The sequence below is a fragment of the Cherax quadricarinatus genome, chromosome 10 (assembly GCF_038502225.1).
Source record: "Cherax quadricarinatus isolate ZL_2023a chromosome 10, ASM3850222v1, whole genome shotgun sequence".
NCBI lineage: Eukaryota > Metazoa > Arthropoda > Malacostraca > Decapoda > Parastacidae > Cherax > Cherax quadricarinatus.
The window spans coordinates 47,822,043-47,848,370 of record NC_091301.1 but is presented as its reverse complement, the minus strand read 5'-3'; the positions used below and the strand labels follow the sequence as shown (position 1 = coordinate 47,848,370).

The following is a 26,328-nucleotide window of genomic DNA, read 5'->3' as shown; positions in this document are numbered from 1 at the left end:
TCACTGTCCAATACGTGTTCAACTGGCCAGTCTAATACACAGTCATGAATGAGTTGACATTATTTATACAATTATTACAATAATGCAGTAGTCTGTATAACAGTAAATCTTCAATTTTTTGTGTTAATAAAAACTGAAAATGGAAAGCAAGAGTAATATAAGAGGGGCCTGGAGACATGACTAATGAACAAAGAAAATGTTATTTTTGTGCCAGGAATGTCTGTCTTGTTTATTCTGAACCCTATTTTGAAACTGACATCTTTTGAAATTTGTGTGAAATTGGCCAAATTGCCAAGTTCTGACTACCTTATTGGGTAGTTGAAATCTGTAAATGGGCGATTTCTTTTATGCAATCAATAGAACAAATGGAGTCCTAGTGAAATAGCTATGAGTTTGGTTGACTGGAACAATGGAACTGGCAAAAGATAGGGCTCAAAGTGTGTGAAATCGCTGCTGTGTATATATTGCCGAGACCGCTAACTTTGCGAGAAAAGGTTTTCCATCATTTCACGAGAAAAAATAATTTTTTTTTAAATTCTCTGACACTGAGAGCAAGTCTGTGAGCAGGAGTCTCAACAGTGAAAGGATTAATAGTTCATGTTCATTATTTCCTCTTATCTCTATGAGAAAGTGGAAAAGAATTATTCCTCCGTAAGCCATGTGTGTCATAAGAGGTGACTAAAATGCCAAGAGCAAGGGGCTAGTAACCCCTTCTGTATAAATTACTAAATTTAAATAGAAAAACTTTTGTTTTTCTTTTTAGGTCACCCTGCCTTGGTGGGATATGGCCAGTGTGTTTAAAAAAAAGGTTGACCATTATACCAGCATAAGTCAGCTGAAGGACAACATTCACTTCACACTCTCAAGAAGGAAAAATGTAAATACAGATGTTAAATTTCATGAATGAAAAGCAAATGCAAATTCACTAGCTATAATCTAGGACAACAATTAGATACAAAATATCAATCTTTTATTTGTTAACATTTGTATGACATAATTTAAAATTGTAATGTTAAAAATCTTACATTGCTTCTATTTTATTAAACATCAAATTTTCAGAGATACTTTAGTAAATAAAAATAACGTTTGCCACTCTCTACCTGAGTTACAGTAATATATCATACTCCAGAATTAAAGTTGAGGGGTGAACACTCCTTCATCTTCTAGCAAGTTAACAAAGGCTGCCACTCTCTTGTGTGAGTCCACACCCTTCATAACACGCAAAGAATCAAGAAGACCCAACAGTTTTTTGACTCCTACAAAGACACTGCCATGGCTGATGTGATTCATCACTGCATCAATCTGAAATTATTGTTATTATTATTATTATCATCATAGAAAGTGTTGAAATCATCTGGGTCATTCAGCATCTTGGTAATTGAAGGTAATCACACTGAGGGTATGGGATTGATCCTTAGTATGGGTGAAACATTGGGCATGTTTCCTTACAACTGTTATCTTTATTCACCTAGCAGTCTGTCTGGATGTTAGCCGAGTGTTGTGGGGTTGCATCCTGGGGGACAGGATTAACTTGGGCTGCCTGAAATGCTCTACATAACCAGGGACTCCCTATAAAGTTTACCAATAATGCCAACTAGGTCTGTATCAGTTGTATCATTTACCCTGTAAAAATAAAGACTATTATTTTTATTATCACTGTTATTATTATTATCATTATTAAGTGAAGGATGGGAAGGTACAATTCCCTGGATCAAGAGCCATTTACCAACATCAAGATAACTCTCCTTTCTTGAAGGGATGTGATGTTGTAACACACAATACTTCATAGCAACTGGGCAATAATTACATATGGTGCTCCCTCGAGTTACATTAATAGCTTCCAGAAGGTGTATTATATCTCGCACACCACAATACATGGATGGGGAGGGAGGGAGAGGAAAGAGAGAGATACGAAAACTTCGGCACATCCCTAAACTCAACTGCCATCTCCCATCTAGGTAGGGTATTGCAAATCCCAACAGCTCTCTCAGCTACTGAGACATCTTATTTCAAAAGAGTGGGACAATACTTTAGTGGAAACACAAGTGATTGTCTAAACCTTGCGGAAGACTTACACCACAATGACCTTAAGAGGATGTAAAGTTTCCAGCCAGTGGCATCTGAACCTGTTTTGAATGCTCTCTGAATTACATGAAAACTGTTTGCTAATACCCACAAGCTCTTATGAATACACAATACAACCTCTCCTCACTTAGCAACGTACTCATTTACCGACAACTCGGACTTACAACGGGCTCTCTGACCAGTATGCATACATAAATAATGAATATTACAGCTGATTTCCTCTATTCTGTTTATTACAATATACAGTACACTACTGTATAAACATTTAAATATATACTAAAAATGTTATAAATGGAGCAAAGGTGACATTAAAACATTATCAAGGATAGTTGACACAAACCCACTACTGTACATTTATAGTATGCTCCTTGCTTAGCAATAAATTCGTTTACTGACATGGTCTTAGGAATGGAACTCTGTCGTTAAGTGAAGAGAGGCTGTACACAAATATCCCGCACTAAGGAGAGAGGAGCTTACGAAAATGTTTCAGTAGACTTGGACCATTTACAAAGTCACACTAACAGAAAAGAGTGAGGTACCCAGTATACATAAGCAAGCAGGAAAAGGATGGGAACATGCTCTTATGAAATGTGTATCTTTGATGAATTTCCTGAATTTTTCTATTCCTAGAGCCTGGCATTGAACCGGGCTTAATTGGTGCTTGCCTGGTCAACTAAGCTGTTACTGCTGGTGGCCCATTGGTCCACATTTCCATCACAGCCTGGTTGATCTGGCACTTGGTGGAGATATTTGCCCAGGGTTCTCGTCAAGATTTCTACACTTGTCCCAGCAGTATTTCTGATATTATCTGATAAGATGCTGAACAATCTGGTACCACGGATGTTGATACACTGTTCTCGTGTTATGCTGACAGCACTGGGTTTACGGTATACTTTTTTCTATATCTCTCACTCCAGTATGTTGTTATGGCAATTTGCAGATGTGGGACCAAACCCTCAAGTACTTTCCATATATATACGTACAGCAGAGCCTCATTTTATGGCATTCCGCTGATACGGACATTTCAAATTATGACCAAAACTCACTATACGGCTCCCCCCACCTGACTTTTGTAATACGGTCACTGCGCCCCACCCGGTTTGTTTACATTCTCCATGAGCACCGTGTCTCTCCATAATGTCTGCAAACATTCCAAAATTTCAAGTGTTCTTAAAAGTTATTTTATATACAGTGGACCCCCGCATAACGATTTTAATCCGTGCAAGAGGGCTCATTGTTATGCGAAATAATCGGTATGCGAATGAATTTTCCCCATAAGAAATAATGGAAATCAAATTAATCCGTGCAAGACACCCAAAAGTATGAAAAAAAATTTTTACAACATGAAATATACATTTTCCTACACACAAAGAGAAGGATACATGCACAATAGTAGAGTAGTACATGCACAGTATATATTGTGCATGTACTAGTCTACTAAATGAAGAATAAATGACACTTACCTTTATTGAAGATGCAGCAATGACTGATGAGACACTGTGTCCTGGGAGTGCCTTTTCCTCCTGAGTACTGTAGGTCCTGTTTGGTATTTTCTTCCAGAACAGGCCTTATCACACTGTGTATGCCACTACAATTCTTAAATCTCTCAAACCAACCTTTGCTGGCTTTAAATTCACCAATATGAGCACTAGTTCCAGGCATTTTTCCCTGTTCACCTGGGTGTTAGTCGACTTGTGTGGGTTGCATCCTGGGAGACAAGATTAAGGACCCCAATGGAAATAAGTTAGACAGTCTTCGATGACACTGACTTTTTTGGGTTATCCTGGGTGGCAAATCCTCTGGGGTTAATTGTTTCTTGGTATTCTCAATAAGCCACACCAACAACGGTGCTACAGCAGCAGCAGCAGCTGACGGTGGTACAGCAGCAACAGACGATGCTACAGCAGCAACAGACGATGCTACAGCAGCAGCAGATGATGCTACAGCAGCAACTGACGATGTTACAGCAGCAGCAGACGATGCTACAGCAGCAGCAGCAGCAGACGATGCTACAGCAGCAGCAGACGATGCTACAGCAGCAACAGACGATGCTACAGCAGCAACTGATGATGCTACAGCAGCAACTGACGATGTTACAGCAGCAGCAGACGATGCTACAGCAGCAGCAGCAGCAGACGATGCTACAGCAGCAGCAGCAGCAGACGATGCTACAGCAGCAGACGATGCTACAGCAGCAGCAGACGATGCTACAGCAGCAACAGACGATGCTACAGCAGCAACAGACGATGTTACAGCAGCAGCAGACGATGCTACAGCAGCAGCAGCAGCAGACGATGCTACAGCAGCAGCAGACGATGCTACAGCAGCAACAGAAGATGTTACAGCAGCAGCAGACGATGCTACAGCAGCAGCAGTAGCTGACAGTGCTACAGCAGCAGCAGACGATGCTACAGCAGCAGCAGACGATGCTACAGCAGCAGCAGACGATGCTACAGCAGCAGCAGACGATGCTACAGCAGCAGCAGACGATGCTACAGCAGCAGCAGCAGCTGTACCACCAATAGTAGCGATGGTTGATTGGGGTTTATTATACAACCTGGCCAGCTCGGAGACACGCACTCCACTTTCATACTTATCAATGATCTTTTTCTTCATCTCTATTGTAATTCTCACCCTTATTGCTGTAGGGTTGGCACTAGAAGCTTTCTTGGGGCCCATGGTCACTTATTTTCCAGAAAAAGCACCGAAAACACTGTAATAATACGAAATATTCCGATTGTATGCTTGGATGTTACCGCGGAGGCTGGCTGGTAAACAATGCCACTGGTGGCACATGTGAGGCTGGCTGAGGGCGCACATTGGACGCGTCTCGGATGAAAATCGGTGAGCGGGTTTTTAAGCGGTATGCGAGGCAAAATTTTTGCGATTAAAGCAAGCGGTATGCGGATTAATCGTTATGTGATGCCAACGGTATGCGGGGGTCCACTGTATACAGTAGGGCCCTCCTTTACAGCGTTCCGCTTTACGGCATTCCGCTAATATGGTCATTTCAAATTATGACCTAAACACTCTATATGGCTCCCCCACCTGACGTTCTAATACTGTCACTGCACCCCAGCCTGCTTGTTTACATTCTCCATGAGCTCTGTAAGCACCACGTCTCTCAATTGTGTCTGGAAACTCCAAAATTTCAAATACGTATTTTTAAAAGTTATTTCATGTTTTATATATAGTCTGATAATTATACTTATGTATACCTGTACCTAAGTAAACTTACACACTGTGCTGGCATGCAGGTACACATTAAAATCAGTAAGAGTCTCTTATGTCTCGAGATGCCATATTAGTAATGATAATACTACTCAGTAATAATCATTGAGTCTCATTAATGTTTAAATGGTCCAAACGTATATATACTTTCTTACACGTAGCGCCCCAAACGTATATATACATTTTATTTTTCCTGCCTTCAAATCTGGCACGATTGGCCTGAGATGCCTTGTCAGCATAGAATGGATCCTAACACTCAGAGTGTGCGGTATTAAAAAAATCTGGGACCACTTAGTACATTGTGGGAGCGCCAGTTAAACTGAGCCCCAGCTAGAGCAAACAGTGTGGCAAACACCAAGGATTCACTGATGTAATGCCATATTAACACTCCTCTTTTAAGAGGAAAGTGATGTTAACCCCAAGTTTAGGGTCTGTCGATCTCTGTCTATCTCTGTATATCTATCTCTGTCTTCCTCTGTCTGTCTATCTCTGTCTATCTGTCTCTGTCTCTATCTTTGCCTCTGTATCTCTTTCAATCTGTCTCTCTCTTTCTGTCTATCTCTGTCTCACAGGTATGCATAAATACAAGTATACATAGTGTAAATTACCTAGGATAACCCAATGTGATGTGAGTAAACGTGATGACGACACAGTCTTGTGGCTCTGAGACAGAGAGCCAGATGGATAGACAGATAGACAGGGAGCTTGACAGACAGACAAATAGACAGACAGGCATGTTTGTGTACCAGCAAAAACAAAGCCAGGGCGATGCTCATCAAATATCACTTCTAATCTTTTCTTATCTGCTGCACCCTCCCCCACCCTCGTGTATGCTCATCAAACGTCAGCTCTTATCAGATGTTATCTCATCTCATCATGTCACTGTCAGGGGTGGACTTTGCTTTTCATGCTTCAAGGGATCTTATTATTACCTATTATTATTACTACGTATTATTCTTCTCCTCCTCCTTCTCCTCCTCCTCCTTCTCCTTCTCCTTCTCCTCCTCCTCCTTCTCCTCCTCTTCCTCCTCCTTCTCCCCCTCCTCCTTCTCCTCCTCCTCTTCATCTTTCTTCTCCTCCTCCTCCTTCTCCTCCTCCTCCTCCTTCTCCTCATCGTTATTATATACTTCCACATATCCAAAACATTGCTGGGATATATAAATACTTTGTATATATTCCAAGATAACAGTAAATGGCTAAAGCAGGTGTAAATGTCCACCTGTCAGTGTGTTTGTGACAATTTGAGAACAATTTCAGTACCTAATACTAGTGTCAGAACAAAGACTGGTTATAAAATGACAAGAACTACTAAAAATTGTAATTATCAGAACATAAAAATTACATAAATACAGTGGTCCCTCAAAAATCATCCGGCCTGAAAGGCGTCCATTTCGGAAATTATCTCGTTATTTCGTCTAAACATTGGCTCGCAAATGGTCCATTAACTCGCTAATCGTCTTTCGTCCTGGACGCGTACTCACGGCTCTGAGCCGTTCCCAGCCAGTGTGCCATTGTTTACCAGTGAGAGACGGTCCCCTCACGTGTTCATACGAAATATTTCATAATATTCCATTCATTTTAGTGCTTCAAGTGCTAAATAAGCTACCATGGCTCCAAAGAAAGTTCCTAGTGCCAAACCTTTGGTAAAGAAGGTGAGAAATGCGATTGAATTTAAGAAAAACATCACTGAACAATGTGAAAGGAGCAAGAGTTTCAGCAGGAAGAGCAATGGATGGCAGCTCAGAATCTTGCTGCAGAGGAGGAGGAAGAGAGATGGAAGAAGGTGCCTTCTTCAGAAATTAAGGAGATTTTTGAAATGTGGGGTAGGATGGAAAGATTTATGGAGAAACATCACCCTGAGAAGGATGTTGCAAGCCATATCAGCAACTTGTACAGTGACAGAGTCTTGGCCCATTTTAGGGAAGTTTTAAAGAGACGCCAGAAACAGAGCTCTCTGGACACATTTTGCGAGACAGGACTCCAGTGACTCACAAGTTGGTCCTAGTGGCATTAAGAAACAGAGAATAGAAGTAACCCCAGAAAAGCAATTGGTACCTGAGGTGTTGAGGAAGGGGATTCCCCTTCCAAACAGCAATTCATTGTCTCTCCTCCTCCAGTCTTCCATACACTAAGAAGAATCGCCAATAAAGGTAAGTGATATGCTGTTAATGGTTCATTCATCATGTCCCATTGTATTGTGTCTGTACTACATCCATATTTCAGGTAAAAAATTTTTTTGTTTTAATACTTCTGGGTGTCAGGAACAGATTAATTGTATTTACATTATTTCTTATGGGGAAAATTGATTCGAAAATCGTCTATTTCGATAATAGTCCCACTTCCAGGAACAGATTATGGACGATAATGGAGGGACCATTGTAATATGAACAATAGAAAAAGAGGTATATCGGCAACACTTCTGCAAGCGACAGGACTCGATGTTGCTGTCACATGAGCATCCAGTGCCAACTTCTCGGCCTCATATCTTGGTAAGTACTGACCCTAATTTTTTTTATTCTAAAACATGTCAAAAAATGTGTTCTTTTTTTCTATAATTTTTTTTTTTCAAAATATTCGGGGCGCTGCGCGAGTGAATGTATATATATGTTTGGACCGTGTAACCCATTCGGGGTCGACAGGCCCTCTCCCAGACTTGTTCTCAGGGTCGACAAATTTAAAAAAAAAAAAAAAAAAAAAATCTTATGAAAAGATAGAGAATCTTTTCCTGATCATAATAACACCAAAAGTATGAAATTTGATGGAAAACTTATGGAATCATGCTCTCGCAAAGTTAGCGGTCTCGACGATGTTTATGCATCGGCGATTTTGCCCACTTTGAGCCCTATTTTCGGCCAATTCCAGTGTACTAGCCAACAAAAATCATAACTATTTCGCTAGAACTCCAATTTTTCTATCGAGTGAGTACAAGAAACCACCCATTTACTGATTTCAGCTATCCAATAAAGTGGTCAGAATTTAGCAATTTTGCCAATTTCACACAAATTTCAAAAGATGCCAATTTCCAAATAGGGTCCAGAATAAACAAGAAAGACATTCCTGACACTAAAATAACATTTCTTCTGTTCATTAGTCACGTCCCCACGCCCCTCTTACATTCTTTTGCTTTCCACCTTGAATTTTTATTCTCACAAAAAATAAAAGATTTACTGTTATGCAGACTACTGCATTAGTGTAGAAATGGTATAAATAATATCAGCGCACTTGTGAAAGAATATTAGACTCACCAGTTGACGTGTATTGAATGCGTAGCATGATTTGTTTACTTTCGAACTTAGGCAAATATCAAAGATTTCTGCTAATTTGAGCTCAATTTCAAGGTACTTTTCATTGTAAAACCAATAAAAATCGTCTCAATTTCTGTAATATGTCTTCCATTCTATAAAATGAGACCAGGAAAACTAGAATACCATCATAAATACCATACGAAAATACAGTGCAAAGTCGCTGTTTTAAACGAAAAACACTGTCATTTTTTTTTTTCTTATTACGCACTGTGTGCTGCAGGATTTTTTTATACTGCGCATACTGACCACATAGACCCATTCTTTCATATGTAGGCCTACCAGCATATTCCAACTGAGTGGGAGAAAGCTGGTAGGCCTACATGTGAGAGAATGGGTCTGCATGGTCAGTGTGCACAGTATAAAAAAAAAATCTTGGAGCCAGTGGTGCAATGTGGGACTGCCACTTCACTATGCCTTGTTTACCGTGCCTAGCCATAAGAAATATCTCACTCCCCAGCAAACTGGAATGCTTATTTTCCCAAGTGACTGTTGTAAGACAGATGGAAGTGCCAGTGAAGATGAATTTCATGGTTTTGAGGAGTTTGTTACAAAAGCAATGCTCAGGAAACCAGAAGGAAGGAAAGAATATAGAAAGGAAAGAATATAGAAAGGAAGGAATATAGGAAGGAAGGTAGGAAGGAATGAAGGAAGGAAGGAAGGATGACCCAGATGACCATAAACCTAGGATAACCCAAAAAAGTCAAAGTGACTTATTTCCATGTGGGTGGTGGAGAAGAAGGCATGGATCCCCATGGGGCTTGGCAAAGGCAGTGAGGATAGTGAGTGATGGTATAATGCGTCGTTGTGACACCAGCCATGCCCTGACTCAGCACATTTACAAGTCCACCCACACACAACAGCAAGCTTCAAGAAGCTCTAGCAGTTCTAGGAACATGTCCAGTGACTATGTATGTGTGTGTGTGGTATAAACCTTGGTAATAAATACCGACAAGTTGGTTTAGAAAGACACATAAGCAAACACTATAACATATTTATTAGAAAACGTTTTGGTCCTGGGACCTTGATCACTTCTAACATACAGAGGTAGAAAGACATTATATACATAGGCGGAGAGTGAGATGTGACGCACGTGACCTGAGGAATGTCATAAGAACATAAGAATGGAGGAACACTGTAGAAGGCTTACTGGCCCATGCGAGGCAGGTCCTTATCAAAACAACCTCTACCTATGATGAGGACGGGTAGACGATGAAATCATGTGACTCCTGTGTTGTTGGGTTGGTGCTGCTTAAGTATCATGTATGCCAATGTTTTTGAAATTTTGTAGTTTCCAGTGTTGCGTTCTATAGTGTCGGTGACGGCGATTAGTGAGGCTTCTAGGCACCGTCGGCATCTGAGGTCTGGTTCGGTGAGAACGAGTTGTGCCTCGTTCCAGTTCATCAAATGCCCCGTGGAGTCTCTGTGGAGGACACAGGCGTACCTTACATCGTCTCTGTTAGAGGCATTTCGATGCTCATTCAGGCGGACTGCAAGATCTCTGCCTGTCTCGCCTACATATTTCTTGGGACAGAACCCACAGGAGATAGTGTAGACGCCTGCTGTAGAAGTTAGAGGTGTGGGGCTGCGTTTCGTAGTGAGGTTTTTGATAGATGATGTGTTTATGGTGGAAACGTTGATGTTACTCATAGCAAGTGCCCGGCGAGTATTCGTGGCAACATCGCCACATGGGAGTACTATGAACTGTTTAGGGGGCTGTTCCATGGGCGGTTTGTTGAGGATAGCTTGTGCCTTGAGTCTGCAATCTCGGATGAAGAAAGATGGGAACTGAAGACGTGTAAAGGCTTGTGTTATGTAAGTGCATTCTTCTTCTAGAAAACAAGGGCTGGAGATGCGAAGAGCTCTCAAGAAGAAGCCAATGATGACTCCTCTCTTAGTGCGGGTGTCTTGGTGTGAATAAAAGTGTATAAGATCGTCCTTGTTGGTAGGTTTTCTATACACTTTGAAGAGAAGTTTTTTGTGTATAGAAAACCTACCAACAAGGACGATCTTATACACTTTTATTCACACCAAGACACCCGCACTACGAGAGGAGTCCTCATTGGCTTCTTCTTGAGAGCTCTTCGCATCTCCAGCCCTTGTTTTCTAGAAGAAGAATGCACTTACATAACACAAGCCTTTACACGTCTTCAGTTCCCATCTTTCTTCATCCGAGATTGCAGACTCAAGGCACAAGCTATCCTCAACAAACTGCCCATGGAACAGCCCCCTAAACAGTTCATAGTACTCCCATGTGGCGATGTTGCCACGAATACTCGCCGGGCACTTGCTATGAGTAACATCAACGTTTCCACCATAAACACATCTATCAAAGACCTCACTACGAAATGCAGCCCCACACCTCTAACTTCTACAGCAGGCGTCTACACTATTCCCTGTGGGTTCTGTCCCAAGAAATATGTAGGCGAGACAGGCAGAGATCTTGCAGTCCGCCTGAATGAGCATCGAAATGCCTCTAACAGAGACGATGTAAGGTATGCCTGTGTCCTCCACAGAGACTCCACGGGGCATTTGATGAACTGGAACGAGGCACAACTCGTTCTCACCGAACCAGACCTCAGACGCCGACGGTGCCTAGAAGCCTCACTAATCGCCGTCACCGACACTATAGAACGCAAAAATTTCAAAAACATTGGCATACATGATACTTAAGCAGCACCAACCCAACAACACAGGAGTCACATGATTTCATCGTCTACCCGTCCTCATCATAGGTAGAGGTTGTTTTGATAAGGACCTGCCTCGCATGGGCCAGTAGGCATTCTACAGTGTTCCTCCATTCTTATGTTCTTATGACATTCCTCAGGTCACGTGCATCACATCTCACTCTCCGCCTATATATATAATGTCTTTCTACCTCTGTATGTTAGAAGTGATCAAGGTCCCAGGACCGAAACGTTTTCTAATAAATATGTTATAGTGTTTGCTTACATGTCTTTCTAAACCAATGTGTGTGTGTGTGTATATACAGTGGTCCCTCAATAATCGTTCATAATCCATTCCTGGAAGTGGGACTATTATCGAAATGGACGATTTTCGAATCAATTTTCCCCATAAGAAATAATGTAAATCCAATTAATTCGTTCCAGACACCCAGAAGTATCAACAACAATTTATTTTTTTACCTAAAAGATAGATTTACATGCACAAAAGAATGAACATTCAGCATGACAGTTACCTTTATTGAAGGCTGTTGTTGATGAATGGAAGACAGGGAGGAGGAGAGAGGGAAGAGAGGTTATTTGGAAGGGGAATCCCCCTCCATAAGGACTCTAGGGCACTAATAAAATAAGAACATAAGAACATAAGAAAGGAGGAGCACTGCAGCAGGCCTGCTGGCCCATACTAGGCAGGTCCTTTACAATTCATCCCACTAACAAACATTTGACCAACCCAATTTTCAATGCCACCCAAGAAACAAGCTCCGATGTGCAAGTCCCTCTCAAATCCAACCCCTCCCACTCATGTACTTATCCAACCTAAATTTGAAACTACCCAAAGTCCTAGCCTCAATAACCCAACTAGGTAGACTGTTCCACTCATCAACTACCCTATTTCCAAACCAATACTTTCCTATGTCCTTTCTAAATCTAAACTTATCTAATTTAAATCCATTACTGCGGGTTCTCTCTTGGAGAGAGATCCTCAAGACCCTGTTAATATCCCCTTTATTAATACCTATCTTCCACTTATACACTTCGATCAGGTCTCCCCTCATTCTTCGTCTAACAAGTGAATGTAACTTAAGAGTCTTCAATCTTTCTTCATAAGGAAGATTTCTAATGCTATGTATTAATTTAGTCATCCTACGCTGAATGTTTTCTAACGAATTTATGTCCATTCTGTAATATGGAGACCAGAATTGAGCTGCATAATCTAGGTGAGGCCTTACTAATGATGTATAAAGCTGCAGTATGACCTCTGGACTTCTGTTGCTTACACTTCTTGATATAAATCCCAGTAATCTATTTGCCTTGTTACGTACACTTAGGCATTGCTGTCTTGGTTTAAGGTTGCTGCTTACCATAACCCCCAAGTCCTTTTCGCAAATGTATAAATGAACATTGGTAATAGGGGTAGTTGATGAGTGGAACGGTCTGCCTAGTAGGGTGATCGAAGTTAAACATTGGGTAGTTTCAAATTTAGGTTGGATAAATACACGAGTGAGAGGGGTTGGATTTGAGTCAAACTTGCACCTGAGCTTATTGCTTGGGTAGCATTTGTTCTGTTAGTGGGTTGGATTTGTGAAGGACCGGCCTAGTATGGACCAGCAGGCCTGTTCCAGTGTTCCTACTTTCTTAAGTTCTTATTTAACATCACACTTACCAGTAGGGTGATCGAGGCTAGGACCTTGGGTAGCTTCAAGAAGAGATTGGACAAATATACGAGTTAGAGGAGCTGAGTTTGATTTGTGTCATTGGGTACGGGAGTAAATTCTTGGGTAGCTTTGGGTGGAGGTCATTTTGATAAGGACCTGCCTTGTATGGGCCAGTAGACCTGCAGTGTTCTTCCATTGTTATGTTTTTACTGGCTATTTGTTTGTGAGGGAGGGATGGCAAGTTTATTGTTGGAGAATATGACACTAATATCAACTCTATGGCTTATTTATCTATCACAATTCAACTAATATGACATAATAAACAATATTAATAACATAGAAACATGGAATATACTCTAGAATGAATAAAATAAGTCATTACGTATGTCATGAGAGGTGTTGTGTTCTGTTGTTGTTGGGTATATAAGGGCCACTGTCAGAGCTTTTTCTTGGAGATTGAGGAGGGGTTGGGGAAAAATGTTTTTTAGGGGGTAATTGTAAAGGACCGCTGAAGGGCCAACAGGCCGGCAGTGATCCCCTTTTCTTTTTTCCATCAACAATATCACAACGCCCACTCTACCACCACCATTTTTGTATTTTCTAAAATTTTTTATAAATTAGTTTTTCTCACATTCTAACCCGGGCTGGACTGAGTTTTTATTTGGAGCATGGTATTATTTAGCACTTAAAAGACTAAAATAAGGGAATTTTAAGAAATTTTTCCAGGAGCAGGGGGGGCCCGCCATACTGGAAACAATGGCCCCGGGCGGGGAAAGGGAAAAAAGGGGCGTTCAAAGCGTGAGACTTTCCAAGATGAAGGACTATTAGGACTATTAGCACTTACGACCATTTGGGAGCCAATATTTTGAAAAAACAGGATTTTTTTCCCCAAATGGACATTTCGGGCCGACCCATTATTGAGGCACCATATTATTATTTTTTATTATCACATGGCCGTTTCCCCCACCAAGGCAGGGTGGCCCAAAAAAAAAAACTTTCCCCATCATTCACCCATCACGTCCCCAGAAGGGTGTTTTTTACATACAGTTTTTAAACGCAACAAACACCCCCTTCAGGGGCAGACTGTATTTCCCATCTCCGGGACTCAAGCCGCCTCCCGGGGTTTCTGAACCCCTTCAAAAATGTTATTTGCCACCCCAACAGCCCCCAAGTAAAAACCATTTGTTCCATTCACTTAAAACACCCATGCATCCCCGGGGAATCCGCCCTCGCACAAAAAACCTCCTTTCCCCCCCCAAACCCCTTTCCCCAGGCCAACCTTTTCCCCCGCTTCCCTTTCCCACAGACTGATACATTTTGAAGTCCTGTTTCACCCTTTTTCTTACATGTCCAACCCCCTAACAACCCTTCCTCAGCCCTCTGACAACAGTTTGGAACCGCACCTCCTAATTTCCCAAAACTAATTTCTGATTATATTCACACCACATTGCCTCAGACATGACTTTCCCCCGCCCCACCCTTTCTCCTCCCCAACATTCATCCCCCATGTTCACCCAAAAGAGCATTGAAACTATACTCATAATTCCCTTTGCCTCCAAGGAAAAAAGTTTTTTGTCTCCAGACTCCTATGCACCATCACTTTTTTTCCCTCACAATCCTATGATTCAACTTCATAGACCATCCGGGACACCCCCCATCCCAAATATCTGAATACTTTCACCTCCTCCATATTCCCCTCCAATCTGATATCCACCCATCCCCTAATTTTTTTGTTATCTCTAACCTTTATTTCTTCCTGTTTTCACCTTTAATTTTTTTTTTGCAACCCTCCCAAATTCATCCCCCAATCTCTGCAATTATATATATTATATATAATAATATATATATATATATAATATATATAAAAACAGGGGACCCCCGGTTAACATTTTAACGCAAGAGGGTTAATCGTTTTAAAATAATCTTATTAATGAATTTTCCCATAAGAAATAAGGGAAAAAAATTAATCCGAAGACGCCCAAAAGTATGAAAATTTTTACCACATGAAATGAAAATCAACAACAACAAAAAAAGGAGACAATTAAATGACACTTATTTTTATTAAGATCGGGGATGAATGGGGGAGGAGGGAGAGATTATCTTCTTACTGTTTAGAAGGGGAACCCCTTCCATTACATTTTGAGGCAAGCCCTTTTTCCGGGTTACCCTTTTTCTTTTAATGCCACTAGGCCCAGTTTCAGAGTCACGGGACCCTGTCGCACAACAAATTTTCCATAGAGCTCTGACCTCCGCCCTTTACGATTTGTCAAAAATGGGCCACAACATTGTCATTGAAATATAAAAGCACGCTTGCAACAGTTTGGTCGGGGTGTTTTTATCTAAAAAGGTTTTGGGTTTCAACCCACTGTGCACACATTTCCTAATTTTGAAGTAGGACAAGGGATTCAAACTGGCATAGGCTTCGGGTTAGCCCCAAACCCTTCAAAATCTTTCAATTTATACAATTTCCCCTTTTTACCACGGGGGTTGGCACTAGAAGTTTTTTGGGCCCATGGTCACTTATTTTCCAGAAACAGCACCAAAATACTGTAATAAAAAAATTCCGAGGATGTTGGATTTTCCCCCGGAGGCTGGCTGGTAAACAATGGACGGAGCGCACATGGAGGCTGGCTGAGGGCAATTGGTTTGGGCCTGACGAAAATCGGGTTTTTAATGGATGCCGGGAAAAAATTTTAATTTTAAATCGGAAAAATCGCATGCATGCTATTCCATGATAAAATATATATATATATATATAAAAAAAGTTTTGGAGTGAGTTTAAAAAGTTAAGAAAGCTTAGAGAAAAAAAAGGGATTTGTCAGTTAAAAAAGGGGGAGGAGATTTAAAAGGAGAGTTAGAGGATTAAGATGGGGGGGAATATTTTGAGGAATTTTTAAATGTTGATGAAGATGGGGAAGCGTTTTTTATAGGCAAGGAAATAACATTTTTAGGAGTGGGGGAAGAGCCAGTTGTGAGGGGGGAAGTTGAGAGGCAGTAGGAAAAGGGGTAAGGCAGCCGGGATTGATGGGATAAAAGATAGAAATGTTAAAAAGCAGGGGGGGGATATAGTTTTGGAGTGGTTGGTGAAATTATTTAATAAATGTATGGAAGAGGGGTACCTAGTGATTGGCAGAGAGATGATATTTCCCTTTGTATAAAGGAAAAGGGGGATAAAGAGGGGAAAAATTATAGGGGATAAGTCTGTTGAGGTCCCGGGAAATTTATGGTAGAGTTAAAATTTGAAAGAATTAAAGAAAGAGGAGAATAGGATAGAGATGAACAAGGGGGCTTTAAAAAGGTGGGGGTGTGGGACCAGGTGTTTACGGGAAACAATAAGTAAAAATAAGAAAAGGGCAAAGGGGTTTTTGTTTTTAGGTTTTGGGAAAAAATAGGGGGTGGATAGGGGAAAAGGGGTAGATGTTAAAATGTAGGGTTTAGGGGATTCAAAAAAGATAAGATTTTTTCCCAGAATAGGAGGTCGTTAGAGTATGTAGGAAAGGGGGAAAATTTTTTTCCCAGAAAAGTCCTTAGAAAAGGAGGGGATGTCCCCTTTTTTAAAAAAGATGGGGTTTAAAGAAGAAATGGGGGTCTTGAAGAGGGGGGGAGAAAAAGATAAAGAATCACACAAAGTGGGAGTTGTCACAGCTGCTTTTTGCTGATGACACTGTGTTTTTGGGGAGATTTAAGAGGTAAAATTTGATTTTTTAGGGTGAAAGAAGAAAAAAAAGGGAAACAGGAAAAGGTTAGAGGATAAAAAAAGATTAGTGAAAAAGTTAAATAAGATTGAGGGAGAGATAGGGAAGGGAAGATTAAATTTTTGGGAGGGAGGGTCAGTTTCCAAAAGATGAGGTGAACCAAAAATTTGAGGGGGGAAAAAGATGAGTGGTGCACTTGGGAGCTGTGGAGAAAAGAACTTTGTCCAGAAAAAGGGGGAAAGAATATTTTTCCCAACCTTAAGGGTGTGGTGTGGGTGATAAATTTTGGCCGGAGAAGGCTGAGGCAGGGAGAGCGGTCGGGGAGGGCAATGTGGGTGGAATATAATGCAGAGAATTCGTATTTTAAGTTGGGAAGGGGGGATTACCAAAACGTTGTCCAGAAAAAACCTAAAAATACAAAAAAAATTTGATTTTTGGTCTGGGGGAAGGGGGGACGGGAAGGGGGGAAAAATTTTGTGACATTAAAAGGGGGGGATAAAAAAAAAAGGGGTTTTTATTCGGGTTGGGGGTGAAAAATTTTAGGGGTTAAAAAAATTTGGCCTAGAAAAGGTTATGGGGGGGGCATTGAGGTTTCCCCCAAAAAGTGAGGGGTTTGGGGGAATTTTTTTTTGGGGGAAAGTTTGGGAGCTGGATAAAAAAAAAAAAAAAAAAAAAAAAAAAAAAAAAAAAAATTTTAATAATAAATTGCAATGAAATCCCGGTGTTTTAAAAAATCCCCAAGAAATGAATTTGTAAATCTTTTTTTTGGGCTAAAACACTTTTTATTCCAAAAACGGGAAAGCCTTTTCAACAAAAATGGGGGTTTTAATAAAAATTTGGTTTAAAAATTTTTTTCGACTTTTAATTTTAAAGTTGTATCAAAAAATTTATAAGAAAAATTTATTAAGAAAAAAGGATATTTATAAATTTTTTAAAATTTGGGATAAATTTTATTACGGCAAATGGTAAAAATCTAAAAATTAAAAATAAATTGAAAAAACTAAACAAATCCAAATTTTATTTTTCATGTGGTTTTAACATAATTGTTTTCAAAAAAAAAGTGAAAAAAATTTTATGGCAAAAAAATTGAATTTTTAAAAAAAGGGTTTTGCTAATAGAATTTTTCCCCTTTTTTAAAATTAGACCCATTTAAAATTACAAAATTTAAAAAAAAATAATAACTGACAAATATGCTTGTAGTTTTTAAAACCTATCGTTATTCGCAGGGGTTTAACGGGATTGAATTTTTTACCTTTATATACTTCCCTTTGTTATTTTAGTTCCTTTTATAATTGATAGCAAAAGTTGGAACCCATTCTTGGGGTTTGTTTTGAATACAGTACCCCCGTTAACGAATTTTTTTATAGGGGTGTGGGCCGACTCCGAATTTTTTCCCAAAGTTTTGTGAAGTAGAAGCCATTTCAACCAACTCAGCAAAGACTTAAAAATAATTTAAATTTAGCATTAAGGAATCAAAAAGGGGGTCCACTTAGTAATTTTTATTATGTATTATGAGTATTTATTTGTATGGATATAAAGGATATATTATTATAAAAATAATAATATATATAAAATATATATATATATATAAAATAATATAATATAATATATATATATATATATATATATATATATATATATATATATATATTATATATATATAATATATATATAATACAAAACAACTAATTAAAGAATAAAAATTCCAAGGTTTTAATTACATTATAAAGAACATGAAACTAAAACCAAAAAAAAGGGGTCTTCCACCCTATCGGATCCAAACTTTTTAAAAACACCATACAAAACAACCTTGGAAAGGCCCTTTAAAAACTCACCCCACAAACATTCACCCAAGAAAAAAGAAATTTTTAAAAATTATTTTTCCATTTTTAAAAATTTTTTCCCCCAAATTTTATTAATTATAAAGGATCAATTTTTTAAACCAAAAAAATTCATAAATTTAAAACTGCTTTTATAAAAAATTCAATTATTTCCCGTCGACCATGGACTTGTTTTTATACTACTTTTCAAATTTTTTAAAAAAAATTGATGGTTAAAATTTTTTCATAATAAATAGAGATTGAATTTGTCCAGTTCTAATGCTATATTTATGTTGTTTTTAAACTTGTTGAGATTTTACCAGTTTGGGCCTTTAAAAAACTTTTATTCAAAACAAGGGAAATTTTTACACACACCATCAGCTTTTTGGGGGGGAATTTTTATCGTTTTTACTGATAGATTTTAAAAACTTTTTATTAAAAAATCTTAAGAAGAAACACAACGTTTTTGGGAAGGGCCAAATTTTTTATTTTAATAATTTTGTCCTTTTTGGGTTTTAAAAAATATTTCAGCAACTTTAAAGATTTATCAATTACATTTCTGGGGATTTTAAATCATTTTATTTATAAATTTTGGGTATTTTCATCAGAACCAGGGTCAAATTCAAAGTTTTTAAAAAATTGATGAGAAAACAGACAGTTTGATTCATCTTGATGCAGGAATAAAGGAATAGGAAAAAGTTTTTAATAGGGTTTTTTTAAATTTTAAATTTTAATCATTATTATCCCAATAATTAAAAATCTAGAAAAGGAAAGGGTTTTTTTTTCAAACTCTTTATAAAAAGCCCTGATGACTTAAATGATTTTAAAAGTTATTTTGATGTTATCTGTTTAAAATCCGTTTATGATTTATTAAATTTTTATCAAGAACTGAAATGATTTAACCCTTTACTATCATTAAAATTTTTAAAATTTGATTTTGATGAAAATTTTAAAAAAATTTTTCAATTTGGTGGGAATGGGGAAACCTTTTCATTTTTCTTAAACCCCATACGGAATTTTTTTTAAACAAGGTTATTTAACAAATCCCCCCTTATTTTTTTTTTATTTCAACGTTTTTTCCCAAAGGGGGCTAAAAAAAAAACTTTAACTTCACTCCATCACGCCCAGAAGGGTGCTTTACATCATTTTAAAATGCACATAAACCCCCGAGGAGGACTGTATTACTCCAGACTAAATGTCGGGCCTTTAATCCCCAAAATTTATTTCTACCTAAAACAAAGTATTAAAACCCTTTTTATTCATTCTACAAACACCCCCGATGTGTGGAAGCCAGTTTTTGAAAAAATTTTCCCCCTTCCAAACCCCTTTTTAGGGCCCCACCCCCCCCCTTTTTTCCCCTAAGATTTTATAATTAAGTATTTTTTTGCCCCATTTTCAATCCCCACCCCAAAACCCCTTTTCTGGAAAGTTTTGAATGCATTCCAATTCCAAAAAACAATTTTGCATTATATTCAACCCCCACATTGTAGAAAGAATTATTCCAGCCTTTTTCAACATTATCACCCCCGCCACACCCCCAAAGTGGAAAAAATAATAATTTTTTTCCTAAGACGTTTTTTTTCAAGACCCCATGCACCCCTCACTCTTTTTTCCCCACAATTTATGATTCACCACTTTATAACCATCCCTAACCCCCCCCCCAAAATCTAATCGACCCCTCCCTACTCTCTCCCCCCAACTATATTCAAAATTTATCACCTAATTTTTGTTTCCTCTAATTATTCTTTCCTTTTTTTAATTTTCTTTTTTAAAATTTTCCAAACATCCCCCAATTCGAACTGGGTTTAGAAGTTGATGATATTTTTGTTTTCCCCAAAAAGGAATACACCCCTTTTAAAATTAAATAGCTTACCCCCTTTAATAAACTTTCTGTTGAGTTTAAAAAACCATTTTTTCAGATGTTTAAATAATAAAAAAATAAATTTTTAAAATTTTTCAGAAAAACCCACTAATAACTGTTCCATGTCCAATTTTCCTCATCAAATAGAGTAACTTTTTTTTTCTCAATGTTTGGGGACTAATTTGTACCTGAGTTCAAAATAAAATATCCAAAATTTAGAAAAGGAATGATTTAAAATACCAAGAAATAATTTAAAATTTTTTAAAATTTAAAAAAATTTTTTAACCAAAAGGAAACCGTTTTTTCAAAAAAAAAATGTATTTTTCCTACTATGAAAACTTGGTTGATACTTTTTTTCTTGACTTTTTAATATTAAAGTTGTATCAAAAACTTTTATAAAAACTTTTTAAAAGAATTTCCCTGCTGATGGTTCTATAGATTCCTTTTAAAAATTTAAAAGTTTTTTAGCAAAAAATGGTAAAAAATTTAACAAGATTAAAAACAAAATATAGAAGAACACAGACCCCCAAAATTTATTTATTCATGTAAGAGATTTTAAATCCAAAAGATTTTCAAAAGAGAAAGAGATGAAGTCCATTAAAAATAATAACTTGTTTAAAAAGAGTTTTGAAATAATTGTATTTCCTTTTGGTTTATATAAATTAGATCCATTTATAATTAATAGAATTTGGGGGAAAAATTTAATAATACACTGACAAAAATCTTTAAAAAATTTTTTTCGGGTAAAAAAATTTGTGAGTTTGGCCAAGGGCCTTTCCCAAATTGGGTCGGGCCCGGTGTTTAAACCGTTGGGGCTGATAGGGGGTGCCATGGGGCCCCTTTTATAGCTTCCTTGGGTGCTTTATTTTATAGTTCCGATAATTTAGAGTCACAAAGCGCTTGGGAATTTTCTATTTTTTCAGAGTGGTTGTTTTTCATATTCTGAAAACACCTGTTTATTGGGTCTTATTGCATAAAATATATTTTATATATATATATATATATATATATATATATATATATATATATATATATATATATATATATATTAATATATATTCTTCTTTTAACGACTTTTTGATCCCATGAGGCAGGGGGGGCCCAAAAGAAAAAATAAAGCCCTTTTTAAAATTTTGTAATAATGCAGGAGAAGGACAGCCCTTGTCCGGGATATTAGCATTTTGCAACACGCATGGTTAAGAGGGGAAAAATTCTGTTCCACTTTCCCAGGAGAACAAGAACAAGAACTAGAAAGAAAAAGAAGAAAAAACCCCGAGGGGGGTGTATATATAGCTTTTACAATGTGTAGTGTGACCCAATGTGAAGTGGCAAGATGTACCTGTAATCTTGCATGTTTATGAGATCACAAAAAACACCAACAATCCTACCATCATGAAAAAAATTCAGGGTTTGTTTACACCCTTGGGAGGAGGACTCCCTGGGCGGGTTGTTCTACCAACCTACTACTCAATATATATATATATCTTTCTTTTTTTCCAACACACCGGGCCGATCCACCAGGGGGTCCCAAAAAAGGGAAAAAGAAAGCCCCTTTTTCATTTAGTAAATATACAGGAGAAGGGGGTTTCTGCCCCCTTTCTCCTGGCATTTTAGCTCACTTACAACACGCATGGCTTACGAGGAAGAATTCTGTTCCACTTCCCATGGAGGTAAAGAGGAAATAAACAAGAACAAGAACTGGAAAAAAGAAGAAAAACCCAAAGGGGGGGTATATATATATATATATATTTAATATATGCTTGTACATGTATGTGTAGTTACCCAAGTGTAAGTAGAAGTAGAAGACATACCAAACTTATGTGTATGAGAAGATAAAAAAAACACCAGCAACTTTCCATCATGTAAAAAAAACAGGCTTCAGTTTTACACTACGGGAAGTGTTTCCCCCGGTTGGTCATAACCTACTACCCACCTTTAAATATTTGGGGGGGAAAAGAAGAAAATTAAAGGTGAATACAGGAAAGAGTGGGTTAGAGGGTAAAAAAAAGATTAGGGGATGAAAGATTGAATATCAGATTGGGGGGGAGAGGAGGAGGTGAACAAAATATTTATAGTTTTAATCTAGGGTGAGACAAGCAGTATTTATTGTAAGAAATCAAGTGTGGTATGTATGGTAGTCAGCCGGGCTACCATACCAGGTCACATAATATTCTATTACATTTAAGCATCCTAGAGCGATAAAATGCATATACAGTTTACTCATTACTTACCTTAAAATATTTGTAGTCTTAATCTAGGGTGAGATGAGTAGTATTTACTGTAAGAAATCAAGTGTGGTATGTAGAGTAGTCAGTCAGGCTACCATACCAGGCCAACCCACCCACACATACTATTCTATGATATTTAAGCATCCCAGAGCAATAAAATGTATATACAGTTCACTCATTACTTACCTTAAAATATTTGTACTCTTAATGTAGGGTTAGGAGTTAGTAAGTAAATGAGATAAAACAAATAAATGAGAGAGAGAAAGAAGGAGTGCATGAGAGAGTACAGGCACAGAGTTATGTAAACAAACCAGGCGAAGGTAAGTTTTGTAAACAAACAAAATGTACACGTCTGGTTTGTGTACAAGTTACATTGTGTACAAGTTGTCTCTACATTGATATGGTAGAATAAATAAAGAAGAACACTCCCATTCTTATGTAACATCATTTTGAGAAGAAATGATGCTCTGAGTGAAGGCTATGGAAATAAGTCACTCTGACTTTTTTGGGTTATCCTAGGTTCTCTACACATATGTTATGTATGATAATCTATGCAACTGTATTTGTGTATACCTGAATAAACTTACATACATACAAAAGGAATAATTTTCTACAGTTACCCCCAGTAACACATTTTCTCTTACGTTAGATTAGAGAAAATGTTTTTCTTGGCATCACTTGTACAAGTTATCTGGCTACCACATCTTATATTTATGTTTATTTATTCTATTGTGGGGTGTATTTATCATCTTTTTATGTTACGTATCGTGTTTATTATATAATTTTTAAAAAAATATCATGGATGGATTAATGAAAATGTGTATATTAACGTAATATACGACATTTAATGAGACTCGGTGATTATTATTATTATTGTCATTTCTAATATGGCGTCACCTGTGCAAGTTGTCTGCTACCACATCTCACATTTATGATTATTTATTCTACTGTGGGGTGTATTTATCATATTTATATGTTAAGCATCGTGTTTATTATATAATTTTGAAAAAATATCATAGATGGATTAATGAAAAATGTGTATATTAACGTAATATACGACGTTTAAATGACTCGATAATTATTATTATCATTACTAATATGACGTCTGGAGACATAAGACACTCTTACTGATTTTAATGTGTACTTGCACGCCAGCACAGTGTGTAAGTTTATTTAGGTACAGGTATACATAAGTATAATTATCAGAGTATATATAAAATATGAAATAACTTTTAAAAACACTTGAAATTTTGGAGTTTCCAGACAAAATGGAGAGACTTAGTGCTTACAGATCTCACAGAATGTAAACAAACCGGGTGGGGCACGGTGACCGTATTAGAAAGCCAGGTGGGGGGAGCCGTATATCGAGTTTTGGTCATGATTTGAAATGACCGTATTAGCGGAGCGCCGTAAAGTGAAACGCAATAAAGCGGGGCCCTACTGTATGTATACATATATATATATATATATATATATATATCTGTTGAGTGTACCTGGTAAAGTGTATGGTAGAGTTATAATTGAAAGAATTAAGAGTAAGACGGAGAATAGGATAGCAGATGAACAAGGAGGCCTTAGGAAAGGTAGGGGGTGTGTGGACCAGGTGTTTACAGTGAAACATATAAGTGAACAGTATTTAGATAAGGCTAAAGAGGTCTTTGTGGCATTTATGGATTTGGAAAAGGCATATGACAGGGTGGATAGGGGGGCAATGTGGCAGATGTTGCAAGTGTATGGTGTAGGAGGTAGGTTACTGAAAGCAGTGAAGAGTTTTTACGAGGATAGTGAGGCTCAAGTTAGAGTATGTAGGAAAGAAGGAAATTTTTTCCCAGTAAAAGTAGGCCTTAGACAAGGATGTGTGATGTCACCGTGGTTGTTTAATATATTTATAGATGGGGTTGTAAGAGAAGTAAATGCGAGGGTCTTGGCAAGAGGCGTGGAGTTAAAAGATAAAGAATCACACACAAAGTGGGAGTTGTCACAGCTGCTCTTTGCTGATGACACTGTGCTCTTGGGAGATTCTGAAGAGAAGTTGCAGAGATTGGTGGATGAATTTGGTAGGGTGTGCAAAAGAAGAAAATTAAAGGTGAATACAGGAAAGAGTAAGGTTATGAGGATAACAAAAAGATTAGGTGATGAAAGATTGAATATCAGATTGGAGGGAGAGAGTATGGAGGAGGTGAATGTATTCAGATATTTGGGAGTGGACGTGTCAGCGGATGGGTCTATGAAAGATGAGGTGAATCATAGAATTGATGAGGGAAAAAGAGTGAGTGGTGCACTTAGGAGTCTGTGGAGAAAAAGAACTTTGTCCTTGGAGGCAAAGAGGGGAATGTATGAGAGTATAGTTTTACCAACGCTCTTATATGGGTGTGAAGCGTGGGTGATGAATGTTGCAGCGAGGAGAAGGCTGGAGGCAGTGGAGATGTCATGTCTGAGGGCAATGTGTGGTGTGAATATAATGCAGAGAATTCGTAGTTTGGAAGTTAGGAGGAGGTGCGGGATTACCAAAACTGTTGTCCAGAGGGCTGAGGAAGGGTTGTTGAGGTGGTTCGGACATGTAGAGAGAATGGAGCGAAACAGAATGACTTCAAGAGTGTATCAGTCTGTAGTGGAAGGAAGGCGGGGTAGGGGTCGGCCTAGGAAGGGTTGGAGGGAGGGGGTAAAGGAGGTTTTGTGTGCGAGGGGCTTGGACTTCCAGCAGGCATGCGTGATATATATATAGATAGTTATATATATATATATATATATATATATATATATATATATATATATATATACATATTATATACAGTGGACCCCCGGTATTCGATATTAATCCATTCCTGAGAGTTCATCGAATACCGAAAATATCAAAAAGCGAATCAATTTTCCCCATAAGAAATAATGGAAATCAAATTATTCCGTGCAAGACACCCAAAAGTATGAAAAAACAAAATTTTACCACATGAAATATTAAGTTTAATGCAATAGAATAATTACAATAACAACAATAACAATAGAAAAATAACAATAGAATAATTGACACTTACCTTTAATGAAGATCTGGTGATGATTGATGGGATGGGAGGAGGGGAGAGTGTTGAAGTTGTTACTGTTTAGAAGGGGAATCCCCTTCCATTAGGACTTGTAGCAAGTCCTTTCCCGGGGTTACTTCCCTTCTTCTTTTAATGCCACTAGGACCAGCTTGAGAGTCACTGGACCTATGTCGCACAACAAATCTGACCATAGAGCTCTGTACCTCCCGTTCCTTTAAGATTTGTCTAAAATGGGCCACAACATTGTCATTGTAATAGTCACCAGCATGGCTTGCAATAGCTGTGTTAGGGTGATTTTCATCCATAAAGGTTTGCAGTTCAACCCACTTTGCACACATTTCCTTAATTTTTGAAGTAGGCACAATGGATTCCACAACTGGCATAGGCTTCTCAGGGTTAGCCCCAAACCATTCAAAATCTTTCTTAATTTCCATACTAATTCTCACCCTTTTTACCACAGAGTTGGCACTAGTAGCTTTCTTGGGGCCCATGGTGACTTATTTTGCAGAAACAAGCACCAAAAACAGTGATAATATGGAATGTACCGAATGTATCCTTAGATGCGCGCACACTGCCTGGCTTGTAAACACTGGCACACATGGGGCAGTTCAGGCCACACGTGGACACGTCTCGTACGAATCGCATCTAATACCGGGTTTTCGATCGGATACCGAGGCAAAATTTTTGCGTTAAAATGCATCGAATACCGGATTTATCGGATACCGATGC

The 26,328-nt window shown here is 38.2% G+C and overlaps 1 protein-coding gene across 6 annotated transcripts in view; it reads right to left on the bottom strand.

The window, feature by feature from the left end:
* LOC128688066 (vesicle-fusing ATPase 1-like) overlaps positions 1-26,328 on the bottom strand; it is a 273,716-nt gene that overhangs the window by 55,257 nt on the left and 192,131 nt on the right. For 5 of the 6 annotated variants that reach the window (XM_053775780.2, XM_070083813.1, XM_053775783.2 and 2 more), the window contains one exon: positions 1,101-1,302. In XM_053775780.2, the coding sequence (XP_053631755.2) occupies positions 1,132-1,302 (171 nt within the window). In that variant the 3' untranslated portion in view covers positions 1,101-1,131. The remainder of the gene's footprint in view (positions 1-1,100; positions 1,303-26,328) is intronic. The other variant, XM_070083811.1, reaches the window with a different exon arrangement.